Source organism: Hippichthys cyanospilos, chromosome 10 (assembly GCF_059441005.1).
Source record: "Hippichthys cyanospilos isolate Australia breed blue-spotted pipefish chromosome 10, RoL_Hcya_1.0, whole genome shotgun sequence".
NCBI lineage: Eukaryota > Metazoa > Chordata > Actinopteri > Syngnathiformes > Syngnathidae > Hippichthys > Hippichthys cyanospilos.
Genome location: NC_142378.1, coordinates 2,951,380 through 2,978,148, shown reverse-complemented (window position 1 = coordinate 2,978,148; position 26,769 = coordinate 2,951,380). Strand labels below are relative to the sequence as shown.

Here is a 26,769-nt window from a genome sequence, read left to right as displayed (position 1 = left end):
TCTCCTGCTGCTGTTGCGAAACAATAAAATCAAAAACATCGAGTGAAAAGATTTTCTAATGGAAACTTTTGCTCATTTCTGCTTGTTTGGACTCTCCATTGCATTCCGAGACGTCAAATAAGAACACGTCTGGCATCTTATGTCATGCGAGCGTGCGCTGGATGCTTCTCGCTGTCAAATTGGGCTTTTTTTTTGGTGGGGGGGGGGGGCAAGACATTGACAAGCTCCAGACGGGGAGGTGGGTGGGAGGTAGCGCTACGGTTTCGAGTTGTTTGTTTGAGCTTTGTCATCATTTGGAGTTTTCAAATCCAAGTTTGGACTTACATATTTCCTCAAATACTCCCTCACAAAAAAAAAAACAAACAAACACCATACAGTATGTAAAAGCAACAAACTCAAATCAGGGGCGGAGCTAGGTAAACTGATACTATTATGGGCTGCCATGGCAAGCACAATACCTTGAAATAAGACCAGGTATCAGATTTTTTTTTGCTTTATTTGTGGAGGTTGCGTATGGAACCTTACAAGTAAAGTCGACATTGTAAAGTTGATTTGCTGTTGAAGTCAAGGTCGAGGTTCGTTCCACATCCATTAGCAACTTTCCAATATTGATTTTTTTGATTTTTTTCAAGCGCTATTATATATGAAAGCAGAAAAATGTAGGGCACTTTGCTGAAAGGATCACATGTGTGCGCCTTGGAAGTGTGAAAGGGGATTATTAAATGTGAGTACTTTGTATTAATACTAACACATCACTGTTATACTGGCTAGCCACTCCACTTACATATTTGAGGCCTCCATTTCCATTAATCCCCTTTCAAACGTCTAAAACATATTTTTAAAACATGCCGTATGCGTCACCTCATTTTAGTGACTCATACCATTAATGCTCCGAATGTTTTGATTTTTCTGTCTTTTATGCCTATTATTATTGTCATTTCTTGCGTAATTTGACCAGGTCAAATGACGACTCGAGTTCTCAACATATCAATTCATTCTCTTAATCCTTAATGTCTTTTTTTTTTTAATCCAATACGGCCATGCAATATTCGTATAATACTACCATCTTCATTATAATATACAATACTACTATCTTCATCTGTATACTTATTTTCTTGTTCACCGACCTTGTAAAACTGATTACGGCCATTTTTTTTCCGCTGTAAATAATAACATATAAACAAACGTAATAGCAACATATAATCAAATGCAACATATTGTACTATATAATATTATACTATATTAAACAAACGTATAATACATGTAAAAGGTCATTTTATATATATATATATATATATATATATATATATATATATATATATATATATATATATATATACACATCTGTTTGTCTTCTATACATATATATTAGGTCCTACAATATACAGTGTGATCTGAACGATTACATTTAAAGTCATCACAGTCCTTCAATCGTATCACACACATTTTTAATAATGACAACGTACCGCATCGAATCATAATCCAACTGAATGGAACCAAAGTAAACGGTTCCATTTTAAAATCACGACGCGGTTGAATCGCCGTATTGAATCGAGTAGAAAACAAGCGCGAGCGCATGAGAGCTTCAAATGCGAGTAAAACCTTTTCCGGGAATATCGGGTGTCGGGCCGGAGCGCCAATTCGCTCGAATCCTTCCGATTCGTTGGCATTTCTCCTCCTTTTTCAGTCTACGGCGGAATCACCTTGAATTAAAAAGCTGGCTAAGGACGAGCGACATCATTGATCGGCCGGCGATTTGATGCCCGGCCTATCCGACTTTATTATAGCGGCGACAGCTCAATGTTTCCTCAGTGACTTTGCCAGGAGTCGGACAAATTGCCGCGTTAAATCCCCGTCGCGAGCCAAGCTCAGCGTGTTGCTGACTTTACAAGTCCGATTTCATTAGTCGGAGGTGCACATCCTCACGGTTTTTTTTTGGGACGTTTCCCCCAGCCGCTATCGTCGCTCGCCATCCGGATTATGTTGCCGCCCGACTGCCAGGCGGCCACGTCGCCGTCAATCAATCTGGGAACGCGCCGCTCGCAACCCCGCGAAGCGTTTTATGTCAGGCGCGATTCCCGTGTTCTTACGACGCTTGGTTTTTATTAGCGTCTCCTAAAAATTGCATAACTTGGTCATGTACCTCATTTTGCTCGCGCTCGGCCGCAGACGTTTGTCATAATTACTGCGGTGCTTTGTGTGCGTACGCGCGCAAAATGCTCATGCTGGAGAATTGTTTTTTTTTTTTCAGTTGAATTTGGAACTTCTTATTACATGATAGCTACTTGCAGCGTCGGGAAGTAAACGAGGACAAATGCGCTACTTTGTTGTGTTTTGCTGCTGTCACTTTTTAAAAATATGTATTTTATTTTATTGTATCAATACACAAACATATTCAGTGTTCCCTCGCCACTCGCTTCGCTTTTTGAATCTTAAGTACTTCATTTGTTTTCTTTCCTAAAAGAACATCAATTTACAGCGGCGTCGACCTGTACCGCAAAACCACCTCGGTCCTAACATGGAGTCTGAAGCAGTCCAACAGCCTGTTAATACTCGATCCTGTTCAGCCGCAAATTAACTCACTTTTTCCTAAAACGAAATCACTTCTCGTCAGTTTTTCAAGGACAGTCATGGCCTTATATAAGAGGATTTTGGCAAAAGTCAGGGCTGTGAGTGAGAGAGCTGTGCTGAGATGTACGGTACAAGTACTGCAGTGTCAGTAAGTAAACAAGTAGCAGTAGCTACTTGTAGTAGCTACAATGCAGTAGCTTGTGGTGTTTTGCTGATGTCATCTTTGGAAATATTTCATTTTATCGTATCAATACGTACCTATACAGTTTTCCCTCACTACTCTGTGCATGAACAGTGAAGCGGTCTAACAGCCTGTTAATACTCGGCCCTGCTACAACTGAAGGCACTTTTGCTTAAAACTAAACCATTTCTCCTCATTTTTCATTTTATGTGGCTGTGAGTGAGAGAGCTGTGCGGAGATGTACATGTAGGAAAAGGGTGTGTGTGAGCGGAATTACATCACAGAACCAGACTGGCCCTTTAAGAAAACTTAAATATGGACTGTGAGTATTTTTCGGTGTTTACCATTTCAGTTCTCCATCCATTTGGAATAATTGCAGCATTGGAATCCGTGACCGCAAACCCTATCGCCTCATCTTATCTCGGTCCGAATCTGTCGTCGCATTTGGCCAGTGCGTCACCTTCACCTGACCCCGATGACGCTTACGGGTGCTGAGTAATTTGCAGCCCAGACCCACTTTGATGCTAATGTCACGGCAGGGAATTTGAGAAATTCCCATAAAGATGACGTGGCCCGATAAGGTTGCTGTATGTGCCTGACCCCTTAAGGAGTCATGGCACAATGCCGCTTTGTAAATGCCTGAAATGTAAAAAAAAAAAAAAAGTGAGATAGATCAGTGCATTCCTTTAGCTTTTTATCACCGTAAAACCGTTTTTACCTTTTACCTTTTATTTGGCGTATTTTGTAAATGTCTGATTTTTCTCTTGTAATTTCACTACTTTCTCTATAAATTAAGGCAATGGATGAATTATAACAACAAAAATAAAAGATGTCGCCATAGTTACCACAATTGTATATATGCTAGGGTAACTGAATCCGGCGTCACTAACAGCGAATCCGTTCCAGATTTTCTCTTAAAAGCGCTTCCACTCTAGTGCCCGCTGAGTATTTTTCTCAATTTTGCGAATGTTGTCATTGTTTTTTTCCGCTTCGATTAGTTCCGTAGCCGAATTGGATTAGAGTTAATTCGCTTACACGCAGAAATGTAATGCGCGCCTCTTAGGTTCCGCTAAAATGAACGCGAACGAGCGACAGATGTGGAGGGGCTTTTTGCAAAGCGAGGACCGTAAAAAAAGCGGACACGGCCGGTGGGCACGTCCCGTGCCATGTGTTCGCAATGTGCTGGCATTACGTAGTTCAACATATCATCACACGTTGTACTAAATATTTTCAGTTTCAGCATAAAACAATCCCATTTTTGAGGTCATTTTGCACCAAAAAATTTTTTGAAGGAAGGGGGTACAAAATAACTCAAACTTTGGATCAATTTAAACCCAATCTGGTGATCATTCGTTTTGTCTCCTTTTTTAGCAGACTGAATATGAGTTTTTAAAAAAAAAAAAATTGACCAATCCGGGTTTTTGTTTTAGAGCAAACTTTGAAAAATCTCCCAAAGTAATTTCTCAATTCATATTTGACTCAAATTTGATTCTTTTGGACCCAGCAGTTTGAAGAGTGGGGTGAATGATAACCCAATTTGGGTCAAAAATGGATCGATCCTCCACTTCGGTCAACTTAATCAAATTTTTGGGGTTATTTTGTGCAAAACAAACTAATTTGCTGTATCAAATTCAAATGTACTCAAGTGTTAGGTTAATTTTTGTCCCAAATTGGATTATTCTTGACCAAGCAGTTTTTAGAGTGGGGTCACAAATATGGGTAAAAACGGGAACGAACCACCATTTGATTTGATTTGACCCAACCCTCTGGCTTTTTTTTTTTTTTTTTACAAATGGCCAATTTTGCTGGGGTTGTTTTGTTCAAAACCGATTGTTTTCCCCTACGAAAAACCTAATATTTGGGTTGTTTGGTACTCGACAACCCAGAAAATGAGCCCGGATTGACCCAAGTTTTGGATGGACCCTTTTTTTTAACCCAGTAGTTTCAATAAAATAACCCATTTTGGGATTCCACAAAATAAAACAACACAAACCTTTTATTTTCCACAAAATAACACAGAAGTTAGTTCAAATTGACTCATGTTTTTTTTTCCCTCAAACTGGATTATTTTAGTTATTTTAGTAGTTTTAAGTGTTAAAAATAACCCAGTTTGGGTCAAATTGACAGAGAAAATTTGGTGAAATTGACAAAGTAATGGATTAGTTCTATTTTCGACCCAAATTGGGTTATTTTTAACCCAGCACTTTTGAAGGATTGTGATGCTACGTAGTTCAAATCATTAGCATTATTCCCTCTTATTTTTTCAAATAAACAACTCAGAATGGAAAGCTAATATTTGTGTTGTTTTTTTTTTCTTGCATCCAGTCCAAGGTGCCAACTTGAATTTTCACGCACAAGTAAAGGACTTCATTGTTGCTCGGCGGGAAAGGCAAGCCCCGTTGTTTTAATTCGACGGGTCGCGTTGAAATCCTCATTTCACGCGGTGACTCATCTCATTGGAACAAGATGTCGCTTTGGATTCTTTTTTTTGGAAATGTCGTTTGTGAAGTTTCCAGAAGAAGAGAAGGAGCTCTTAGCGTAACGTGCAAACACGGACTACAAGGAAAGTGATGATTACAAATGAGGCAATAACACACTCTGGGTTCCAAGCGCTTTGCACGCAGCGGCCGCTCGTAAAGCCGATGGAGGTTTTGCGGCTTAAGTAATAAAGATTCCGTTGATGCGGATCTTACCGCCTTATGGGGGGAAAATAAGAAATTTATGTCTGGTGACTGTGGTTTGCTTGTAGTCAACTTTTGGATTCGTTTATATCCTCTACAATATCCTGAGGCTTAATAAATCGCAGTTCACGGCACCGATTTTTGATTTTTTTTTGGTTTGTTACAAATTATGGGAACTTTTTTTATGATATCATAAAAGAATCAATGGGGAAAAAAAAATATGGGGCTGAAATTTCCAGCAGATGATTAAAACATGTAAGATGTCAAAATGAAACAATTCTGACGTTTCTATGTGATTGCAGCTGGACGTGCAAGATTTTGTATACAAAATTAATAATTGTCCAAATTTTGGACCATATAAAACCATTATCATTACAATTTTTGAGATGCATTTGAATAGGATTTATGACATTGATTTTCCTGCGATTTTTGGAACATTCCGTCGAGCGGCGGTCAAACTATGTCAGCAAACAGAAAATTCTTTGTTGACTTGTGTTTCACCCCAAGACAGTAGGGGGCAGTAGAGAGCAGTTTGAATTGGATTTATGACATTGATTTTCCTGCGATTTTTGTAACCTTCCGTTGAGCGGCGGTCAAACTATGTCAGCAAACAGAAAATTCTTTTTTTTGACTTGTGTTTCACCCCAAGACAGTAGGGGGCGGTAGAGAGCAGTTAACGGCTTCGTCTTAGTGTCATCGTCACGTCACAAACCACAAAGACAGAAGATAGCATTTTTCATTTTTTTGTGGGCATTTCAATGTGATTGCAGCTGGACATGCGAAATTTTGTGTACATACATAATAATTGTCCAAATTTTGGACCATATAAAACCATTATGATTACAATTTTTGAGATGCATTTGAATAGGATTTATGACATTGATTTTCCTGCGATTGTGGAACATTCAAACTATGTCAGCAAACGGAAAATTCTTTTTTTGACTTGTGTTTCACCCCAAGACAGTAGGTGGCGGTAGAGACCAGTTAATGACTATGTCTTAAAGACAGACCATACCATTTTTTTTCTGTGGGTGTTAGTGAATTTAACCTGCATACTGTATGTATGGATAGAACCGATCTCACTGAAAATTTGATTGAAGGAAATAATTTTTCATAAATAACTAATTATTATGCCTTTAAAAACATTTACAAAATTAGGAAAAAAGTCAATGCGTATAATTTCCAAAGTGTGTGCACAAAGGTGAAGAAATTTTACAGCAAAGATGTTTCCCACGGAATAAACAATATATAATTGAGTGTTTTTTTGAGGGCTTGTTGAATTTTTTTTTTTTTTTTTGAGGGGGAATGTTAGCATTGAGGTATCAGCCTTTTGCTAGGCAAAAGTACTGCTTATGTTTTGCTTGGATATTTTGACAGTTTAGTATAAAAGATATTTGATAGCATAGAGAATTATTGAATTAACATCTTGTGTTAAACCAAATTCTGTGTTATATACCGCGAGTTTAATATTAACACACAATAAAATTCGCCATTAAGAGGCTTAAAAACTAGCATCAAATTTGCTCTTGCGAGAGACATCTGAACACAAAAGTTGCAGCAACACACATTGACAGTCAACAGGATGTTGCTCTCAAGCGTATATTCTTTATCCTCTTCCAAAAACAACTCAATTCCTCCATCTTACCTAGCAGTTGTGACAGTTTTTTTCCTTTCTTTTTATATATGTACAATATGCATTATATTAAATTCCGTTTTAAAGCGTCACCACGCTGCCCATATAAATGATGTCTGAATGAAATATTTCCTATTTGACAAAATCCGCCATCTTGATTGAGTTCATGTTTGTGTGTTTGCTCTTCACATTCCTCCGCTTCATTTGGCAAACACTCATTCGCCTCTTTCCATTATTTCTCTTTTGCGCGCAGGCTCGGCAATTCTGTCGCCATGGCGACGGCGGCCCCTCCTCCCCTCTTCCTGCTCTGCTGGCTGCTCCGAACGGCCTGCTCGGCGTTCCCCGAGGAACCGGGACCTTTAAACTTCATTTCCACCGAAGGTATGAACCTTGGCTTTAAGCTTCGTTTGGACTTAGGTATTGATTCAACTCATTTCCTTAAATACAAGCTTAAAAAGGACAGGCTTTTAAAAAATGACTTTTTTTAAATGATAAAAATCAACTCCTTCAGAGGTTTAGGATTATTAAGGTACTATGTTTGTCTCGCATATCATTGCGCAACTTATTTGGCCGGATTGTAGTAGAATGCAGTATTATGGTAGATAGTGCCTCTAGTGGTGATGGGTGATATTGCAATGTAAAACTACATTTAGATCAATGTTTTTTTTTTTTTCACCGTTTCTTTTTTTCTGGTTCTAGTTTCATTCCACCTGCCGTGCCCGACTCTCATTTTCACTTATTTGGCCTTTTTTTTTTTTTTTTTTAAATAAAGAATTTGGGGGCGGTTGAAACACATTCCCATTTTTTTCCCCAGTGTATTTTTTTTCAGTTATTTATTTATTTATTTATTTATTGTAAAAAAAATGTGGGGGGGGTTGGAAACCAAAAAAAAACCCAACAAATTCCCATTTTTTCGCGGCGTATTTTTCTCAGTGTTTGGGGGATTTTTTTGAAGTAACAAAAAATAATAATTAACCAATCATACCTTTTATGGTGACTTGTTTATTAATAAACTTGACTTTAACTCTCTTTTTTGATGCCATGTTTTATTTTTATTTTTTTTTACAGAAAACCCGCTAGCCACTTTCAAGCATTTTGACAGATCAGTTATTTTTTTTTATCAGTTTTTCCAAAGCTTTTCTCCACCCTCCCCTATACAACAAATAAAAAACAAACAAACAAAAACCTAGTTGACGTAAATCTACGTCATTGGCGCCCCTTGCTAGTCTTCTTTCATCTCCAGCTATCGAAGTGTTTACTCTAATTTTTGACGTTTATAGCCGTCAATGGCAGTGAGTGACTTCATCCAAAACAATACATTTCATTGTCCGGTCCAAATGCACAAATATGGTTGTTCATACGACTTAAATGGAAAAAAAACTCATCCCGCATGAAAAAAATCAAAAATAATCTTGCATCGGTAAGTTCACGTAAAAGCACTCAGATGGCTCCCATCCTCTCAAGACGTGCGAGTTTCGGGCCTCTCGTAAGGTGTCGCAGGAGGAAAAAGTGCTTCAAAGATCACGACGTGAGACTTGTGAGGACAGACATGTCCTCGCAGGCTTGATGGAACGCGGCCGCTTTCCCACACACACCTTCTCGCCGTCTCCGGAGACGCCGGCGCCTTTCAGACTCGGAGTCTCCGCGTCAGCTCGGCATTCTCCCAACCAGAACCGGATCCGGATCCGTTGCGCTTCGACGGTATCGACCGATGGCTTCCTAAGTCTTTTTAATCGATAGCGAACGGCGGGCCAAAGAATCGCTAAAGACCTCGCTAGCACTTGGGCCAGGATCAGCCTTTCCCACACTTTACCATCCTGGGATGTTAATGAATAGCGATTAGTGGGGGCGGAGCTATTGGGTGGACCGCACTCTCTGGCCATCCTCCGTGGAGTAAAAATCAATTGTACAAGAAGATTAGATGTTTTTTTACTTTGTTTTTTTTCTGTTTGTGAGTATATTCTTTTTTTTTTGAGGGGGGTTATGTCCAATTTATGTTAAAAAAAAACTTGTAAAAATGCGCTAATAGCGAAAGTAACTACGCTGTATATTTATATATTCATGAAATTGAAATAGTTTTTATGTCATAATTACACTATTTTGACTTTTGAGGACTTTTGCATTATGGGAGTCCAGGCTAAGCCAATCACTGAAAGGCTTGCAAATGTCATAAGTTAGCCTCTAGTGCCACCTGGTGGTTTGGGGTGTCAACTCATATTTCTATTGCGCCCCGCGACACAAGCCTGCTTTTGTGAAAGCGCATCACAAATTATGAATGATGTGCACTCACATTTTCACCGTGCCAACCCCACAAAAAAAAAAATACTTTCTCCACTCCTGGTTAGTCCAACTATACCTTGACTTACAAGTTTAATTCGTTCCTTGTCCTTACTAACTCACATCACTCTGATCTCCACTTTTGCAACACGCTTTAATTCAGTTGACATTGTGCTACTCCCAATGCAGTCTTGCCACTAGGGGCAGTATAACCTATCCATATAATAAGTGTAGATTCGAAGATGAAACACAAAACAAGACAAAGTTTCAGTAATAATCGTTGTTTTTTTGCAGAAGAGAAAGAATATATGCCTGTACATTATTATATGCTATGTCTGTATGTGTTGCTGCACCATTAGTGTTCACATATTAAACCTTAACAATTATCAATGCTATTCTTTACTAGCTTCTCTATGGCATTTGGTACTGTAGGTAAGCTAACAAACTTTTTCATTTTTTGATCAAATATTTTTTTCAAAACTATTTAGTTTCACTCTTGATGTGTTGACAGTTATTGCGAAGACTCTTTTATGCGCATATGTCTCATGCAAACATGATCAAAACAACACAAGAGTCAAGACGTCGCACACCATCGTTTCGCCATTTTCCCAAAATAGCTGCAGCCGAGCAGTAACCGGAAATTGCCGCTGATTTTTTTTTTTTTTTTACACCGAACCCAGCGAAGGCGAGAGAATAATTATGCGTTATTAATTATAATTACATGAAATCAGCGCCGATGCCTGATGTGACGCATACTTTCAAATAAATGAAATATGACTTCACACGGACAGCGCTTTCCATATTTTCTTCTTGACTAGCACATCTGGCCAAGCTAGCTAGCTTCAAACGCAAGTTAGACAGAAAAAAGACTAGCAGCGGAGAATCGGATTGATTCACGTGAATAAAAATTATTAGCATGCGTGATGAGCAAGAAATCTGATGAGAGTGGCACTTAAAGAGGTAATGGCGTGGAAGGAGAGCGATGACGGGAGGATATTGGACAATAACACGCTCACCCGCAACAGTTGAGGTCGGAGATGCGGTCGGCGTCTGTGGGAGCGTTTACGCAACCATGTGGACAACATTAGGAGCCTGGAGTAAAACTAGTAGTTGCTAATTCATCAGAAACACTTGTGTGCTTTGTAACGTGTGTTTTTATAGTTCATAGTAGTGTTTTGTAACAATATACCGGTTATACTTTAACCCCCTGGGGGAAATTTTAACCCAAGTCGGGCTTTTTGATGTTTGTGAAAAGCATAACAAAAAAAACACCAGGAGGCTAAAATATTGCATGAATTGTCAAAACATGACAAATTTCAATATGCCGTCCCTCCTAATGCTTACAAACGGGAGGTCGAGAGGTACCTCCCGTGTCAAATTTAGCCCATGTCAGGCTCATTTACTGCCATTCAGTATTGGAAATAGCATTGGAAATATTGTCAATTTTGGACATATTGAGAACCTACTGTTTTATCATGCATTTCTCACGATTTTTACATTAATCCTTCCAATGGCAACTTGCGATCAGGGCTCAATAGAAATGTTTGTGTTGACACACCAAAACCACCAGGTGGCGCTCATAGCCAACTTATGACATTTACAAGCCTTTCAATGACTTCCATAATTGGCTTAGCCTGGACTCCCATAGTCCAAAAGTATTCAAAAGTCATAATACTTTAATTATGTCATAATAAATATTCCTATTTCAATTTCATAAATATAGAAATATACAGCATAGTTACTTTTGCTATCATATATTTACCATTTTTGTACATAAAGGGGGCATAGACCCCCTAAAATTATTTACCAAAATGTTGTTTTAATTTATGTGCAATACTCAAATGATCATTCTAAAATTAATTTATTCTTGTCGCATTGTACCGATGCTTCCTCTAATTGCAGATTTACAAGGGGGGTTAAGTTTAAGACCCCACTGACACCCGATACACTGACATCCACCGTTATTGTTTTGGTTCTGATACTTGAGGGAACCAGGAATGTGTAGGGGCGGGGCAAAGATCAGGCCATTAAGCTCCATTCATATTTGGTGCAGATTTAAATACAACTGTGCACCTATTATTCTTCCTGACATTTAAAACCAGAGTATTTTTCAAATCACTCCATTTTTTCATAGAGGTTTATTAATCACAGGGATGCAATTTGGTGTTGATGCGTATCTGCAAAGATTTACCATTCTAAATTGGAATTGTCGGCCTCGGGGAAGATTCCGTTTTGGAGCCGGCGCCATTCAATCCGTCAGATCGCATTACAAACGACTCCCGTGTCTCTAAATGGGATATGGCTCAACATAAATTTTCCAAGAATGAGTGCCAGATTGGGATCAGTAATTATGTGTGTCTGCGTGCGTGTCTTCCGCTTGGTAATAGTGTCAAGACGCTATCCGGTGTTTCTGGGTCGACCGCACCACACGTGGCAACGGCAAGAGCCGCTTCACATCCAGAGGGTCATCCAAGTCAACAGAACTCTCTACATTGGAGCCAGGTACCATCTTTGCTTTATACACACACACATATATATACATATATATATGTTCTGTATGGGACGTTTGAAGAAATGCAGACACTTTTTAGGGGCGGGGCCTATTGAGTGGCGCATCCTCTCTCAAGTCTGAAGTATTTTTGTCTGCCTCAAGTAATTGTTTATTTACTAAATACTGTCAATGTTGACAGGAAGACGCGATGAGAAGGCCAACTTCAAAATAAACCTTAAATGTAATGAACAAAAGGGCCTCAATGCCTCCTAGAAACGTGTTGCGATGTAACGGCTGAGCAATAGACGAAAAGATGAATACATACAGAAGCGCGGAACTGCCATTTTGGAGTAGTTTTGATGTTCGAACTTGAAGCTAAGTCATTTGAACGTATTGGGGAAGTCATTTCAATGTAATTAGTTGTTAAACATATTGGTAAATTTTAGCTATGTACCATGCCGTATGGGCAGGTTAAAACCACATAGTATTATGGGGGAAAAATGCTATACTTTTTAGCAGTTAGCTTGCGTTTTGCTAACACACAGGGTCACACTTTTATATATATATGTGTTAAAGTGTGTCCTGTGTGTTAGCAAAACGCAAGCTAACTGCTTAAAAAGTATAGCATTTTAGCATCCCAACTAATAATGTCAAAAGATAACAGCGCCAGACAAAAAGTTTGCGTCCCCGTTTCGTCCGTCAGTCGGACGAATTGAGTGAAAGTGGACGGAAGAAAAGAGCCCGCTCAGCTGCTTTAGTTTTGGAGCGTTTGCTCGCTCCCGGGAGACGTGGAGCGGCCGACCTCCAAGCCGCCGAGATTTACTGCCACATGTTTTTCCAAATTCTAATTTAGTTCGGAACGTGCTAAAAAGCAGCGGACGGCCTTCCCCGCATGTGGTGCTGGTTATTGTCTGTCGTTGTCTTCCAATAAGGGGAACCACCGCGGGCCAGGAAATGACCCAATCGCTGGCCCCCGGCTGGTTCCACCTCACTACTGAGAAGCAAAGTAGTAAATATATCAAACTTTGCACGCTTGTTCCAGCCGTGCTGTCTACACATCGCCCGATCATTAAAAAAAGATGGCTCCTGTGGTCGACGGGTCAGCGTTAAAAATACGGCCGACCCTGGAAACTTCAGCGATTCGAGATGCGGAATTTGAGATGAGTTGTTGCGGGAAATATTTACGGAACAGTCGAAATAATCGCCAGTTTAAAAGAAAACGGAAAGCGCAACGATCCTATTCTTTGGTTGGGCGTTTTTGTAATGCCACAAGATGGCAGCAGACTTTGGCTGCTTTATTACAGAAATTTTCATTGGTGTCAAGGAAGTATATCGGATGTTTTTATGATTATAATTAATTAATAATTAAGGCACAGCAAGATATTTATTTATGTGGGTAATAGTGTGAAATAACTTTCAAATGATCATTTGTTTTGGAGCTTTCATTTGAATGGGTTATATAATTTTTGCTTTAAAATAAAAACAGCAAAAATAACAAAAATTTAAAAAGTGCTGTACGATAAGTTTGTTTCATGTTCTGCTTAACTTGCTCTTAACTTGAAAAGAAATACACGTAATTCATGTCATGGTAAATATATATATATATATATATATATATATATATATATATATATATATATATATATATATATATATATATATATATATTACTTGATATAGCCTAACCAGTACGCTAACATCATATCATTTGACTTAATTTAAATGAAATAATTCATAATCATTTCAATTAATTGAATTTATGGACTACTTTTGTGTAACCTTTTTTGCTAGTGTTGACGCTTCAGCTAGTTAGCATATCTGGCTAACTGCTAACTGGTGCTGAATACCAGGTCAAAAAAAACCTGTTCAAAAATGCTGTCATGTATTGCTGTTCATTAAGAAATGGCGCTTGTAAAAGTGTTTTATGAGCGTACGATCACATCTGTCATAAAGTCGAACATCAGTCCGTTTCGCTTAAATGAACCGCAATGCAGTTTGGGGTTCAATGTAAAGAAACGCTCTTAAAATGGGAGAGGTTATCCGATATGGGATGTCTCAGCCAAGCGGATGCTCGTAAAAAATGCTAACCAGCAGAACGCCACGCCGGCTCGATTTATGCCGGCGAAACGAAGCCTATATAAATTTAATAAGGCTAGCCGTGTTTGCGGCTAGCTGACGGGCGGCCGTACTTTTGCAAAGAAACGGATCCGCGCATAAATGCGGAAGCGGGGGTCGACGGAGTTTGAAAATAGCTAGCAAGCGCGGTGGCAGCTACGACCGCAGCCGAGCGCGCACCTTGATAAGACGCCCCGCGTGCCCCTAAATCCTGTCACCATTAGCATAGCTGCTTCTCAGAGTGCAAACGGCCGTAAATCCCCGGCCCCGAGCACCTGCTGAGTGCGCACGCCTCTCCTGAGACGCTCGCCGTCTTCTCCGAATCAAAGTATTAAAGCGGGTTGGAGTCAGCACTGGGTTAAGACCCCGCATCACTGCTGCCGAGTCATTTTTCCGCCTTCGCGGAGATCCAAAGGGCTCAGCCGTGGGATTTTTTTTTTTTCGTTTTTGTAAGCTGGTGTTGGTGTTCGTTTCCGACTAGAGCAATTTGTCATTTTATATACGCTGTGCAGTATTTTGACCATTTTGGGTCATTTTCTTCCACATCATTCTGGCAGTGTTTTAGCCAAGGAAAGACACACTCCTGGTAGTGTGAAAATAATAATAATAATAATTGTCAATTAATAATTTTAATAATTGATTAGTTGCCAATTGTATTAATTTATGCAGCCTTCCTCAAATGTTAATAGTACAAACATGCTCGTTTGATGCTGAAATCGATAGCACGTTATAACTGAGAATAAGCTAGCAGGCTAGCCCTTGTTTTAAACATCTGCGCTCCCCACAAACCAAACGCTTTGTTTCCTAATGTGTCCTCGTAGAGGTTTAGACTCCACCATCCACTCCCTGCGCCATGTAACTGTAAACAATTTTACGACTGTGATCACGAGGCGCCGCTTTATCAGTATATGTGACAGCAGCTGCCGTCGTTAGTCAGAGGTCCTTAAACGCCTCAACCTCTCTCTTATCTTACCAGTTCACGATAAAATAAAATCAACCTTGGTTTGCCTGACTTTTTATGACTCAGAATCTCAAGGGTGTTCAAATGCAACACTATGAGCCGCGATTGCCAAATACCACACAAACTCTGCTTGTTAGCTTCCTTAACGGTCCTTCAAAATATGGTGAGTGGGAAGAAGAAGATGAGGAGGAAGAAGGGAAGAAGAAAAAGAAAAGAAGGACAAACGGCGAAGAAAAGGAAGACCAATGAAGGGAAGAAAAGAAAAAAGAAGATGATAAGAGGAAGAAAAGAAGGGAAGACGTAGAAGAGGAAAAAAATGGAGAAAAAAATGGTAATGGAAAAGAGAGAATAAAAAGAGGAAAAGGAAAAGGAAGAAAAAACAGAAAGGAAGAAAAAGAAGAAAAACAAGGAAAGAGGAAGAAAAAAGATGGGAATAAGAAGCAGAGGGAGAAAGGGAAGAAGGAGACGGAGGAGAAGGAAAGGAGGAAAAATAAAAAGAAAAGGAAAAAAGAAGAAAAATGAAGAATATAAGACAGAAAAATGAGGAGAAAAAGTCAAGAAAAGAAGATGGAGAAGGACAGGAGGAAGAAGGAAAAGAAGAAAAAGTAAGAGAAAGAAGATAACAGAAAAAGTAGAAAGAAAAAGAAGAGGGAAAGGAAAATTAAGGAAAAATTAAATAAAAAAAAGAATAAAATAGGAAGTAGAAGAGAAGGAGAAAGAGGAGTTAAAAGAACAAAAAGAAAAGAAAGAAAAAGAAGACAAAGAAAAATCTGAAAAAAACAAGAAAAGGAAAAGAAAGATGAAGAAGAAAAGGAAGGAAGAAAAACAAGAAAAGGAAAAGAAAGAAAAAACAACAAAAGAAAAAGGAAAAGAAAAAAGACAAAGAAGGAAGAAGAAAAAAAGGAAAAAGAACAAAGAAGAAAAGTAAGGCAAAGAAGAAAAACAAAAAAGAAAAAGAAGACAAAGAAAAATCTGAAAAAAACCAAGAAAAGAAAAAGGAAAAGAAAGAAGATGAAGGAAAGGAAGAAAAACAAGAAAAGGAAAAGAAAGAAAAAACAAGAAAAGAAAAAGGAAAAGAAGACAAAGAAGGAAGAAGAAAAAAAGGAAAAAGAACAAAGAAGAAAAGTAAGGCAAAGAAGAAAAACAAAAAAGAAAGAAGAAAAAGAATGAAAAAACAGAAAAACAAAAACAAAATACAAGAAAAAAAGAAGAAAAAGAACAAAGAAGAAGAAAGTAGAAAAGAAGATAAAGGAAAAGCAAAAGAGAAAAGAAAACAAAAAAGATGGGAAAGAAAACTATCTAGAAAGAAGAAAAAAGAAGAAAAAGAAAGAAGATGAAGAAGGAAAGGAAGAAAAACAAGAAAAGGAAAAGAAAGAAAAAACAAGAAAAAAAAAGGAAAAGAAAGAAGATAAAGAAAGAAGAAAAAAGGAAAAAGAACAAAGAAGAAAAGTAAGGCAAAGAAGAAAAACAAAAAAGAAAGAAGAAAAAGAATGAAAAAACAGAACAAAGAAAACAAAATACAAGAAAAAAAGAAAAAGAACAAAGAAGAAGAAAGTAGAAAAGAAAGTAAAGAAAAAGCAAAAGAGAAAAGAAAACAAAAAAGAGGGGAAAGAAAACTATCAAGAAAGAAGAAAAAAGAAGAAACAGAAAGTCTGTTCAAGTCAAAAGCTCTTGACCCCGACCTGGTGGTATTTGGAAAGCCAGAGTGCGAAAGTTCACCAACTGGTAACGGACGGAAATTTGATGTCTCTCTTGGGTAATCGAGGTGTTGGCGTATTGCTGAAATAATCGCCGGGGCGCGTGCGAATCCCACTCCCCGCATTGAAATTCGCGCCCAAGACCAAAGACGGCAAAATTTGATTTGTGGTTTTGAAGGCGGCGCGCTGTTTAGGTTGAGGCGCCTATGTGCTGAGTTATGAGGCGTTCAAGGCTGCTCGCGCCTCCCGGAACATAAATAGCCGTAAAATCTCGACACATTTCGCGCATCCTCAATCTTAACCTCGTGGCCGAGTCTTCGTATCTTTCGCCGCAGTCCGAAGAAGACCGTTTCGATTCGAACCAAAATTCCGTTGCCCCAAACGATTTATTCGTCGATGATGCGCGTAGTTCAGCTGCGCTAACAAGCAGGCGAGAGTCGATAACCGGGTTGACGATTTAACTTAGCGATTAAGCCTTGCGCGTAAACTATACACTTTGTATTTTTTTTCTTATTTTGTAAATGCTTTCAAAGGCGTAAAAATTAAAGTTAGCTATGCTACACACGGAGGTTAAATTTATTAACGCCCACAAAAAAATTGAAAAATGCTATCTTCTGTCTTTGTAGTTTGCGACGTGACGACGACACTAAGACGAAGCCGTTAACTGCTCTCTACCGCCCCCTACTGTCTTGGGGTGAAACACAAGTCAAAAAACGAATTTTCTGTTTGCTGACATAGTTTGACCGCCGCTCAACGGAAGGTTACAAAAATCGCAGGAAAATCAATGTCATAAATCCAATTCAAACTGCTCTCTACCGCCCCCTACTGTCTTGGGGTGAAACACAAGTCAAAAAAAGAATTTTCTGTTTGCCGACATAGTTTGACCGCCGCTCAACGGAAGGTTACAAAAATCGCAGGAAAATCTATGTCATAAATCCAATTCAAACTGCTCTCTACTGCCCCCTACTGTCTTGGGGTGAAACACAAGTCAAAAAAAGAATTTTCTGTTTGCTGACATAGTTTGACCGCCGCTCAACGGAAGGTTACAAAAACCGCAGGAAAATCAATGTCATAAATCCTATTCAAATGCATCTCAAAAATTGTAATGATAATGGTTTTATATGGTCCAAAATTTGGACAATTATTATTTTTGTATACAAAATCTCGCACGTCCAGCTGCAATCACATAGAAATGTCAGAATTGTTGTTGTTTTGACGTCTTCCATGTTTTAATCATCTGCTGGAAATTTCAGCCCCATAGTTTTTTTCCCATTGATTCTTTTATGATATCATAAAAAAAGTTCCCATAATTTGTAACAAACCAAAAAAAATCCAAAATCAGTGCTATGAACTGCGATTTATTACGCCAGAAATTATGTCAGAATCGTTGCTCTTTTTTTTTTGTCTGTAGCTAGCTAACACTGCTAGCAAAAAAAAAAAAAAAAGGTGGTTTGTTTATCAATACTAATATATAGGAATACACATCTATTTTGCTCCACTTGGAAAGCCTGCTTCTAGACCACTTGGGCTTTCTTGGGCCCACCCAGGGCTGGAATCCTCACTTTGATGTCCTCCACAGTTTAAGCAGGAGGTAGGACGGCGAGTTCGCATGCAAAATGCAAAGCAAGCTCTCCTTCTGCCAAGTGAGAACATTTGGCGCAGATGGAAGGCAAAGATGGATCAAAGATGGAATCGATAGCGCTCCGGTAACATGTTAAAGCCGGAGACGGACTCATCGGATCGGTCCCAGAAGCTCTGCGCCCCTCCGTTTTTCCGCGCGGCTCAGCGTTGCGATTGTTTCTCGGGAATCTTCGGTGTCACTGAAAATTAAGTGTGGATTAGCATACGGGGGGGGGGGGGGCATAATAATGATCGCATGTGCCGCGTGCAGGCGGCGTGTGGGCATGTGCAATGCAATTATCAGCGCAACAACTTGATTTCACCAGCATTAATTCAATTTCATTTTTTTTTTGCCTTTGAATGAAATTCACTTGCTTAATATTGATGGAATTTCAAATCGATGGGACCGTTTTCAGTGAGCGCAAAAGCCACTTTAGTGTGACCGCTTTCGTTTGTAGTACACCTAATGTCATTCCATAAAAGACTATAAGCAGCGACGATTAAAGTACTCTGTGCCTAATGTTGATATATGTGCAAAAAAATTAAAGTAATGCAAAAGTCGACAAATCTTCGCAATGCTCTAGACTAAAATGAGCCATTTTATTTTGAGCATAGAAATGAATACAAAAAAGATTTAATTTTGCTTTAGAACTAAATATTTATTGGGAGTAATATATATACATATATACACATATACAGTGCACACACACACACAAACACACACACACACATATATATATATATATATATATATATATATATATATATATATATATATATATATATATATATATACACATATATATATAAAAAGAAGGAGGTGTCCAAACTGCGGGTCAAGGGCCATTTGTGGCCCGCCATCCACATTTTTGCGGTCCGCGGTAAATGTTAAAAATACATTTTGACATGGGCAATGCTGTTAAAAAAATGTAATCAAAAGTGTAAAAGAAATCAAAATTATAAAGTAAATTTGGATTTTTTTTCCACAGTTTTTTTTCACACCTTGAACAGAAAGTCTTGACGTTGCACTTTTTTTAAAAAAACAAAATTTTGTGCACATTTTCTGGTTTGCTGGATTGACTTTGAATAATTGAATCAATTAAAGTTTGAAAAAGATAGTGTCGATTTCAGGGAGGTTAAATTACTGCCAATGTTTTTTTTTTGCGAACAAATGGTGAAGAAGTGAACAAATGGAAAAGCTGTTTCCAATTAGTCTTCAAATCGTCGCGTTGAAATTCACGTCGGATTCTAAGCACAGATATCCAATGGTATTTATTCAACAAATGTTGAGAGGAATAAGCTCCTTGGACATCATCCAAAACAAAAAGAAAAACTCCCGAAAAATATTTAGCGGGCCCACGCAGTTGTTCTCCGCTCATCGCCACCTTATCTTGGACTTTGTTGTTGGCTGACCGCCACGCCGTTGTTTTTTTTTTTGTTGTTTTTTTCGGCAGGGATGACCTTTTCCGCGTGGAGTTGGACATGGCCGCCGCAGATGAGATGTTCTACAGCAAGGTGAGCGCCTCCCAGGAATTTTTCACCGCGTTTCGGGCACGCAAAAACATTTGACCTTTTTTGTGCGCCCGTAGAAAAGAACTTGGGAGTCCAACAAGAACGACATTCGCATCTGCAGGATGAAGGGCAAACATGAGGTCAGAACTTTTATGGTTTTTGCGATCTTGGTGAGATCTTAATGGGGGCCTGGGTGTCATTTGGCTTTTTTGCTTTTTCCTGATTTCGTTGATGAAGTCATTTAAGTTCTTTATTTTTCTCAGTCGTTCAAAAAGATTGCAAAAAAAAAAACTGCACAAATACAGTCTTATTATATTATATATATTATATATATATATATATTATTATATATATATTATTATATCAGGTGTAGCTTGACTCTATCGCGGATTTTCATTTATGAGCAGAAATTTTCAATTGCAGGTGTACCTCATCATTTTCCCTGTTATTTTTCTTCCTTTCAAGTCAGAGCAGTCAAAAAACTAAAATTTTATTTAAATAAACACGAACTTCTATTACGTTGATGTTAATTTATTACAATATTTATTGCAATTTTATCTGCAATTTTTCGGGCTGTTTTTTTTTTTCTTTCTAAGTGAGAGTAGGCAAAAAAAAAATGTATGTTTGTTTTTTTTAACAAAAAAAACTAAAAAAAAAAAGAAGGACAAAAGTAAAGAAACAAAACAAATATAAACTATTTTTTTATTTTCTAACTATTTTGTGTTTACATCTTTTTTTTTCCCTCTTTATAAGTTGAACCAGGCAAAAAAAAAATATTTTATGCATTCAAAAGTCAAACAACAAACAAATTCAAACTGTTTTTGTCCAAATTTTCATTCATGACAAAAACTTTATTACAGGTTTGCATTTGATTTTCTTGAAAATGTTCCTCCTTTTAAATTGTACATCATAAAAAATCTAAATTTTAACAAAACAAGTAAACAAAAAAAGGGAACAAAAAAATAAAATAAAAAGTTCAAGCTCTATTATGGGGAATTTTATTTTATGACCCTAACTTAATTACAGGTTTACCTCACTGTTTTTCTTGATAATTTTCCTCTTTCTAAGTCAGACAATAAAAAATATAGATTTGTTTTAATTTAATTTTTGACAAACTTTAAAAAAGGAAAAAAAAATAAATCTCTACCCCGGTGACTGCTGAAATACTTTGCGAGCGTAAACAACACCGTATGATAAATTTCTTATTTTGTCACAAATAAACCCTGTTTATTTGTCCCATTTTTTCTGCATTATTAACCCATTTAAAATATTCATATTTTCAAGTATGTCAGAGCGTACTTGCAAATCCGTTTCGTTGCATTCTTATTCAAAAGAGGAAATGCAAAGTGTACCGTATTTTCCGAACTATAAGGCGCACCGGATTATAAGGCGCACCCTCAATTAATGGCATACTTTAAAACTTGTTCCATATATAAGGCGCATTGGATTATAAGGCGCACCCTCAATTAATGACATTTAAAAAAAAAATCCATATATAAGGCGCACCTGATTATAAGGCGCACCGTCAGCTTTTTTAAAAAAAATGAAGGCTTTTAGGTGCGCCTTATAGTGCGGAAAATACGGTACTTGCCCTTACAGTCTCTCGTTGATTTCCTGCCGCCCTTGACTTTACGTTCCTTTTTTGGGGGGGGGGCGATGGGAGGTGTGTGTAGTGAAGCTTGAACGTCTACAGCAGCACTTTCTTCTCTTTAATATTCATTCAGTCTTTGGCCCTCTTACACTTTTAATATTGTGATAGGAGGGCGGTGATCTTGTAAAAATGCTAATTTGCATCTAAAGCGAGAGCGAGATAAGACTGAGATCCTCAAAAAAAAAACAGAGTTACAATTGAAGGGGAAATATAATGCATTTCCATAGCTCATTTTTTAATTAGATTAATCTCGCATGAGATCGGGCTTGTTAGATCACAATCAAGTGTTTTTTTTGTTTTTTTTTAATTCGGTCGAAAGTCTAGGTGGGATCAACACGTTTTGCATATACGCCTCATAAATATTCATGACACTTGAGTGTTTTTTTTTACCTGTCGTCTCTTTGTTTGGCTCCCACGCATACATTAACTAACGAGGCACGCAATTAAGCGGAAAATTTCGACGACACTGATACATCTCCGCCACTTCACCTCCGGAAAATGTTGAGGGAGGGGGGGGGGGGGGGGGGGGGGGGGGGGGTTATGTGCGCGTGTCAGATGTGATACATTCACCACCTTATAATTGGTTTTGTAATTAAATATTTCTGCCTGGCTGATCACAAAGGACACATTATTCTCCCTAATTAGTCAAAAATGTAATCCTTCCTTCCGCGTTTTACTTTTCGCCTCCTTTCGGCGTCGTCCGGGCGTTTGTTGACGACGTTTCGTTTGCGCGTTAGCGTCTCGCTCGCCTTTGTCCTTTGCTCGTCTTTGCTTTTTCAAGTCACGCGTTGGGGAAAACGGTGGAGGAGGACGGCGGGCCGCATGCCAACGCGTCATCACCGGTCACGTGATCGCACCAACGGGCCATTTCACATCATTTGGCGAGGAGCGGTGGGCGGGCACCGTTATGGTGGTAGTTTGTTCAATATGGTGTTGATTGAGCTCTCAGCGGAGCGTCGAATGTGTTTTTCTGGGCAAAAAAAAAAAGAAAAACGTGAGGCATGTAAGCGATGCTTTCACAGTTCTCTAAGTACTTGTGAAAAATCGCAGGAGTCACTTTTTCCTCAGTGATTCTCCCGAATCATTAGTGAGATTTTGAACGAATCTCTCCCGATTTCATTTGAGGAAATAAGTAACATCATCACAATAGTAGCAATTTTTGCTAGCTAAAACTTCACATTTAGGTAAGCACAAGCAATTTTAATCTATTAAACTGCTTTTGAAAAAGAATCCGATGGCACTTGAGTGCTGCTAGCTGCTAAAATTGCTAGCATTAGGTGCCGCTCACCACTGCTAACCGCTGCTGTTCCCTAGCAACAGGCGCCGTTTAATACAATCTCCGCATAACTAAGCCTTTTTTTAGAGTCCCGATTTAGCCTAATTTTAAATTATACTTGATTTCAGCTAAAACTTCACATTTAGGTAAGCCTGCAAAAATGATCAGTAGGAACGGCAACTTTGTCACAAGCAATTTAAGGTAGAAAAGCGCTATATAAGAAAAGCCAATTTACCAATTTAAATCTATTAAACTGCTTTTGAAAAATAATCCGACGGCACTTGAGTGCTGCTAGCCGCTAAAATTGCTAGCATTAGGTGCAGCTCACCACTGCTAGCCGCTAATGTCGGTGCCGCTGCTGTTCCCTAGCAACAGGCGCCGTTTAATACAATCTCCACGTAACTTAAGTCTTTTTTTAGAGTCCCGATTTAGCCTAATTTTAAATTATACTTGATTTTAGCTACTGTATAACTTCGCATTTAGGTAAACCTGCTTTGTTCAAAAGTAATCAGTAAGAATGGCAACTCTGTCACAAGCAATTTACATCCATTAAACTGCTTTTGAAAAAAACGATCTGATGGCATAATTACCGTAACGGGACGAGCTGGAATGTGGACAACGGTTGATAATCGGCAGCCATTGCTTGTTGTAGCTAACAGCAGCTCGTGTTAGCTGAGGTTGTTACGGCATTATTTTCAATTAAAGAAGCGAACAGACCGAACCAACGTCGGAGTCCATCCTTGTTAAAACACAGGAATATTCTTAAAACGGAAAAGTTATGATGTCTCCAACTAATTCACTTAAGAGCGGCAAGCTATGGAGCTGACTGCGCCGATTAGAGGACACGCAAAGGTGTTCTATTTGACTCGTTTATTAATTGCGGTCTTATGGCATATATGCACTATCATAAACCTGGATGGCAAAAAGAACTTGAGCTGTGTCGCAACAGCTGCTTCGCGTGCATTCAACGTTACGCTGGTGATGCGTTCACTGACCCCTCACAGTGTGGGAAATCTGATTCACATTAACCCGCAATAAATATATAATTACGGATATGAGCACAAGAAAATATGAAGGGTTTTGGAAGAGGAGATTTATTCTGTTTTGTATAGTTTAACCCTACCCCCACCCCTAACCCTAACCCTCTGCTATAGTTATTACATTGTCTCCAAACTGTCGCTGCGTCTTATACACGGAAAACCCCAAAATTCGACTCTATAATTCTTTGTTTTTCCTCGATCCGGGTACCCCAACTTTTTGCCACCTTTCGAAAACACGTTTGTACATATATTATCCCCACCGTTGCTTCTCCCAGTGACGAACCCTAGGTCGCCAACTATATATTTTTACGTAATAGCCAAGTTGAAACTCTCAATGGAGACCCTAAATTGGTCCGAATGTGATTGGGACTCGATTAATTTTCCGTCTTTATAGTAGCTCGGGTGCGCTTTATGGCGGCCGTCGTAGCTCCAGCTCTCATCCGTCCATATAGTCTCCTCCAAATGACACAAGCGCAGCATAAAGGTAGTCCGTTTTTCCAGATGGTGACTAACCACCCCGCGCGCCTCGCGTTCTTCACGCGAGGTTAGCGAAAGCAAATTTTCCGAGCCGTTCTCGCCACGTCAATCGGCCGCCTCGTTCCCGGCGAGCTGTCCAAGCGGCGACGCGGGTCAAGCGCGTCTGAACTTTGTCTGCGGGATTTCAAGTCGAGCCACGCCCCCCGCGTGCAATTCAAAGGTTGACCGGTGTGCTATTTTTCCCGCTAGCCGCCTCCTTCCGGTGTGTGATGTTTGTTTGTGGCCTGTGGTGTGTTCAGTCACAATTACCGTCAAGCGGAGATGAAGGCTGGCAAGCCGGAGGGATGCGGATTAGTTTTAACCATGCGGGGTGGGGGTAAAAAAAAAGCGCCACACTCGCTGCGCTGCGGCGCTGCTAATTTGGTGCTGTCGTTAATTAATCCCCCGCCCACATGCGCACTAACGTACACACCCTTTCATCCTGTCACGGAGCATCACTCGCTCCAAATGCTTCGCCAGGGAAGAAAAAAAAATGGTAAAAATAGAGGTAATGATTCAACTACCAATTCCATCATTCCATCGGAGTTCTTAAAATCCGGCAGCATTTTTGTTTTTGTTTTTTTTCTTCTGCAGTGACATGGCAGCTTGATATCTCTGAGGGACTGTAAATCTTTTTTTTTTTTTCGATTGGCTCGACCTGAATCAAGTTTTGGCTCACAACACAAAATAAATCTCCCAAGTGACAGTGCGGAGCTTCAAGAACACTTCCAAAACTAATAAATGAATGTATCGTTGCGCTGAGGTACGATCGTAAAAAATATTTTATTCCCCGTTATAGTTGATAGTTTGACATAAGGAAACGGTAGTAAAATCTTTGTAATTCTCTCGTCTTTACCCTGACTGTCGAATTTAGCCGATGTCAGGCTCATTTACTGCCATACAAAATTGGAAATATTGTCTATTTTGGACATACTGAAATCCCATTGTTTTATTATGCATTTCTCCCGATTTTTGGATTAATCCTTTCAACGATAACAAGAGAAATGTTTATGTTGACACCCCAAAAACAACGGGCGGCGCAGGCGGCAAACTACCATTTGCAAGCCTTTCAATAACTTTGATGATTGGCTTAGCCTGGACTCCCATAATGCAAATGTCTTCAAAAGTCATAATACTCTAATTATGACATAATAAATCATTTCAATTTCATAAATATATAAATATACAGCGTAGTTACTTTTACCCCCCCCCCCCCCCCCCCCCCCGCCAAAAAAAAAGTGATATATGAATGATAGGGCTGATGCCACTAAACATTTTGAGGGTCTGGAAATGAAAATATATTTATATTTGACAACGTTATGACCCTCTCAAAACCAGCCCAAATTGGGTGATAATGACACCAGGGTAAACCCAGGGGTCAAAGAAAATTTCAGGACATTAGAAAAAAAAATACTCCTTAAGTAAAGCTTCCTGAAACATCCATTTAAAGTCCAGCGGCAATTCAAATTTTTGTCGCGGACTTCCCGCCACTACTTGTCGGTGTTTGCGTGAGTCAACGGCCACTGTTGACTGCCGCCAACATCAGGGAGGCAGCCAGCCATGTAATGGAAACTTTGGAGATTTAGAGGAGCTAGCGCGCTAAAGACGACCCCCGACGCACCGCTGCCTTACATAGCGATTGTAGCCGCGTTAGCGTAGCAGGTCGCGGCGGGCTATAACTAATATTTTACGATCCCATGAATCAGGCTGAGGCTGGGGAAATACTTTACGACGCCGTCGGTGCGTTTTGTTTCGCGATCCAGACGAGGAATGTTGATTGTAGCCCGGAGGTAAAACATTGTTTCGTTTGGCACAAACTCAAAACGAAGTTTGTTTATTGTTTTTGGTCGGAACAAAAGATGGGAAACAGATGGAAAAGTCGGCACTTCCTTGGGACGAGCGCTATGAAGAAACTCGGGACGGCTAAAGTAAAAACTATGATTACTTATCCGTAATCCTGCTCAACTCATTCAATGCCAAAGACGTGCTTTTACGTCTTTGCATGTCCATTCAATTGCATTGGAAAAATCAATGCGAAAAGCATGCACGTGAATTTTTGCCCCCCCTCCCACCATAAACCTTCTTTCCAGCAGCCCTAACAATACAAATGCCTCGCAATGTCATCGGCAATGTCAAGCTAGCTTTTTAATAGTTGGTAAATAAAAGCACGGCCATATTTATTCTGGCCTGCTTCATGTGAGCGGGAGATGAATTTTTCAGAGGCCTCGCTGCGCCGCCGCCGTCCGTTAGACGAGCGGGAGGCCGCGGGAAGGCGGAGGAGGAGGCTTTGCCGTCGTCTGGCTTTTCGGCGCAGCTTGCCAAGGCGGCACAGGTGGCGTTTTGTCTGGACGCCTCCCAGGCAAGGGAGGGGCGGAGCGGAGATCGCACTCGGAGGGGACGGGGAGCCATAAGGACATTAAACATTTGGATCTCCACACATTTTTTTTTATCATTCGCTCATTTACGACTTGATCTGTGTGCGGGGGGGGGGCGTTTGTTGGGAAAACGCAGTAAAAGCCTAATCCCGCTGACTTAATTTGTCTTTGA

The 26,769-nt window shown here is 39.4% G+C and overlaps 1 protein-coding gene across 3 annotated transcripts in view; it reads left to right on the top strand.

Moving 5' to 3' along the window:
- The window catches only part of sema6bb (sema domain, transmembrane domain (TM), and cytoplasmic domain, (semaphorin) 6Bb), a 157,776-nt gene that overhangs the window by 74,527 nt on the left and 56,480 nt on the right, over nucleotides 1-26,769 (top strand). For all 3 annotated transcript variants that reach the window (XM_088426577.1, XM_088426578.1, XM_088426576.1), the window contains 4 exons: nucleotides 7,320-7,447; nucleotides 11,731-11,845; nucleotides 19,682-19,742; nucleotides 19,817-19,879. In XM_088426577.1, the coding sequence (XP_088282703.1) occupies nucleotides 7,339-7,447; nucleotides 11,731-11,845; nucleotides 19,682-19,742; nucleotides 19,817-19,879 (348 nt within the window). In that variant the 5' untranslated portion in view covers nucleotides 7,320-7,338. The remainder of the gene's footprint in view (nucleotides 1-7,319; nucleotides 7,448-11,730; nucleotides 11,846-19,681; nucleotides 19,743-19,816; nucleotides 19,880-26,769) is intronic.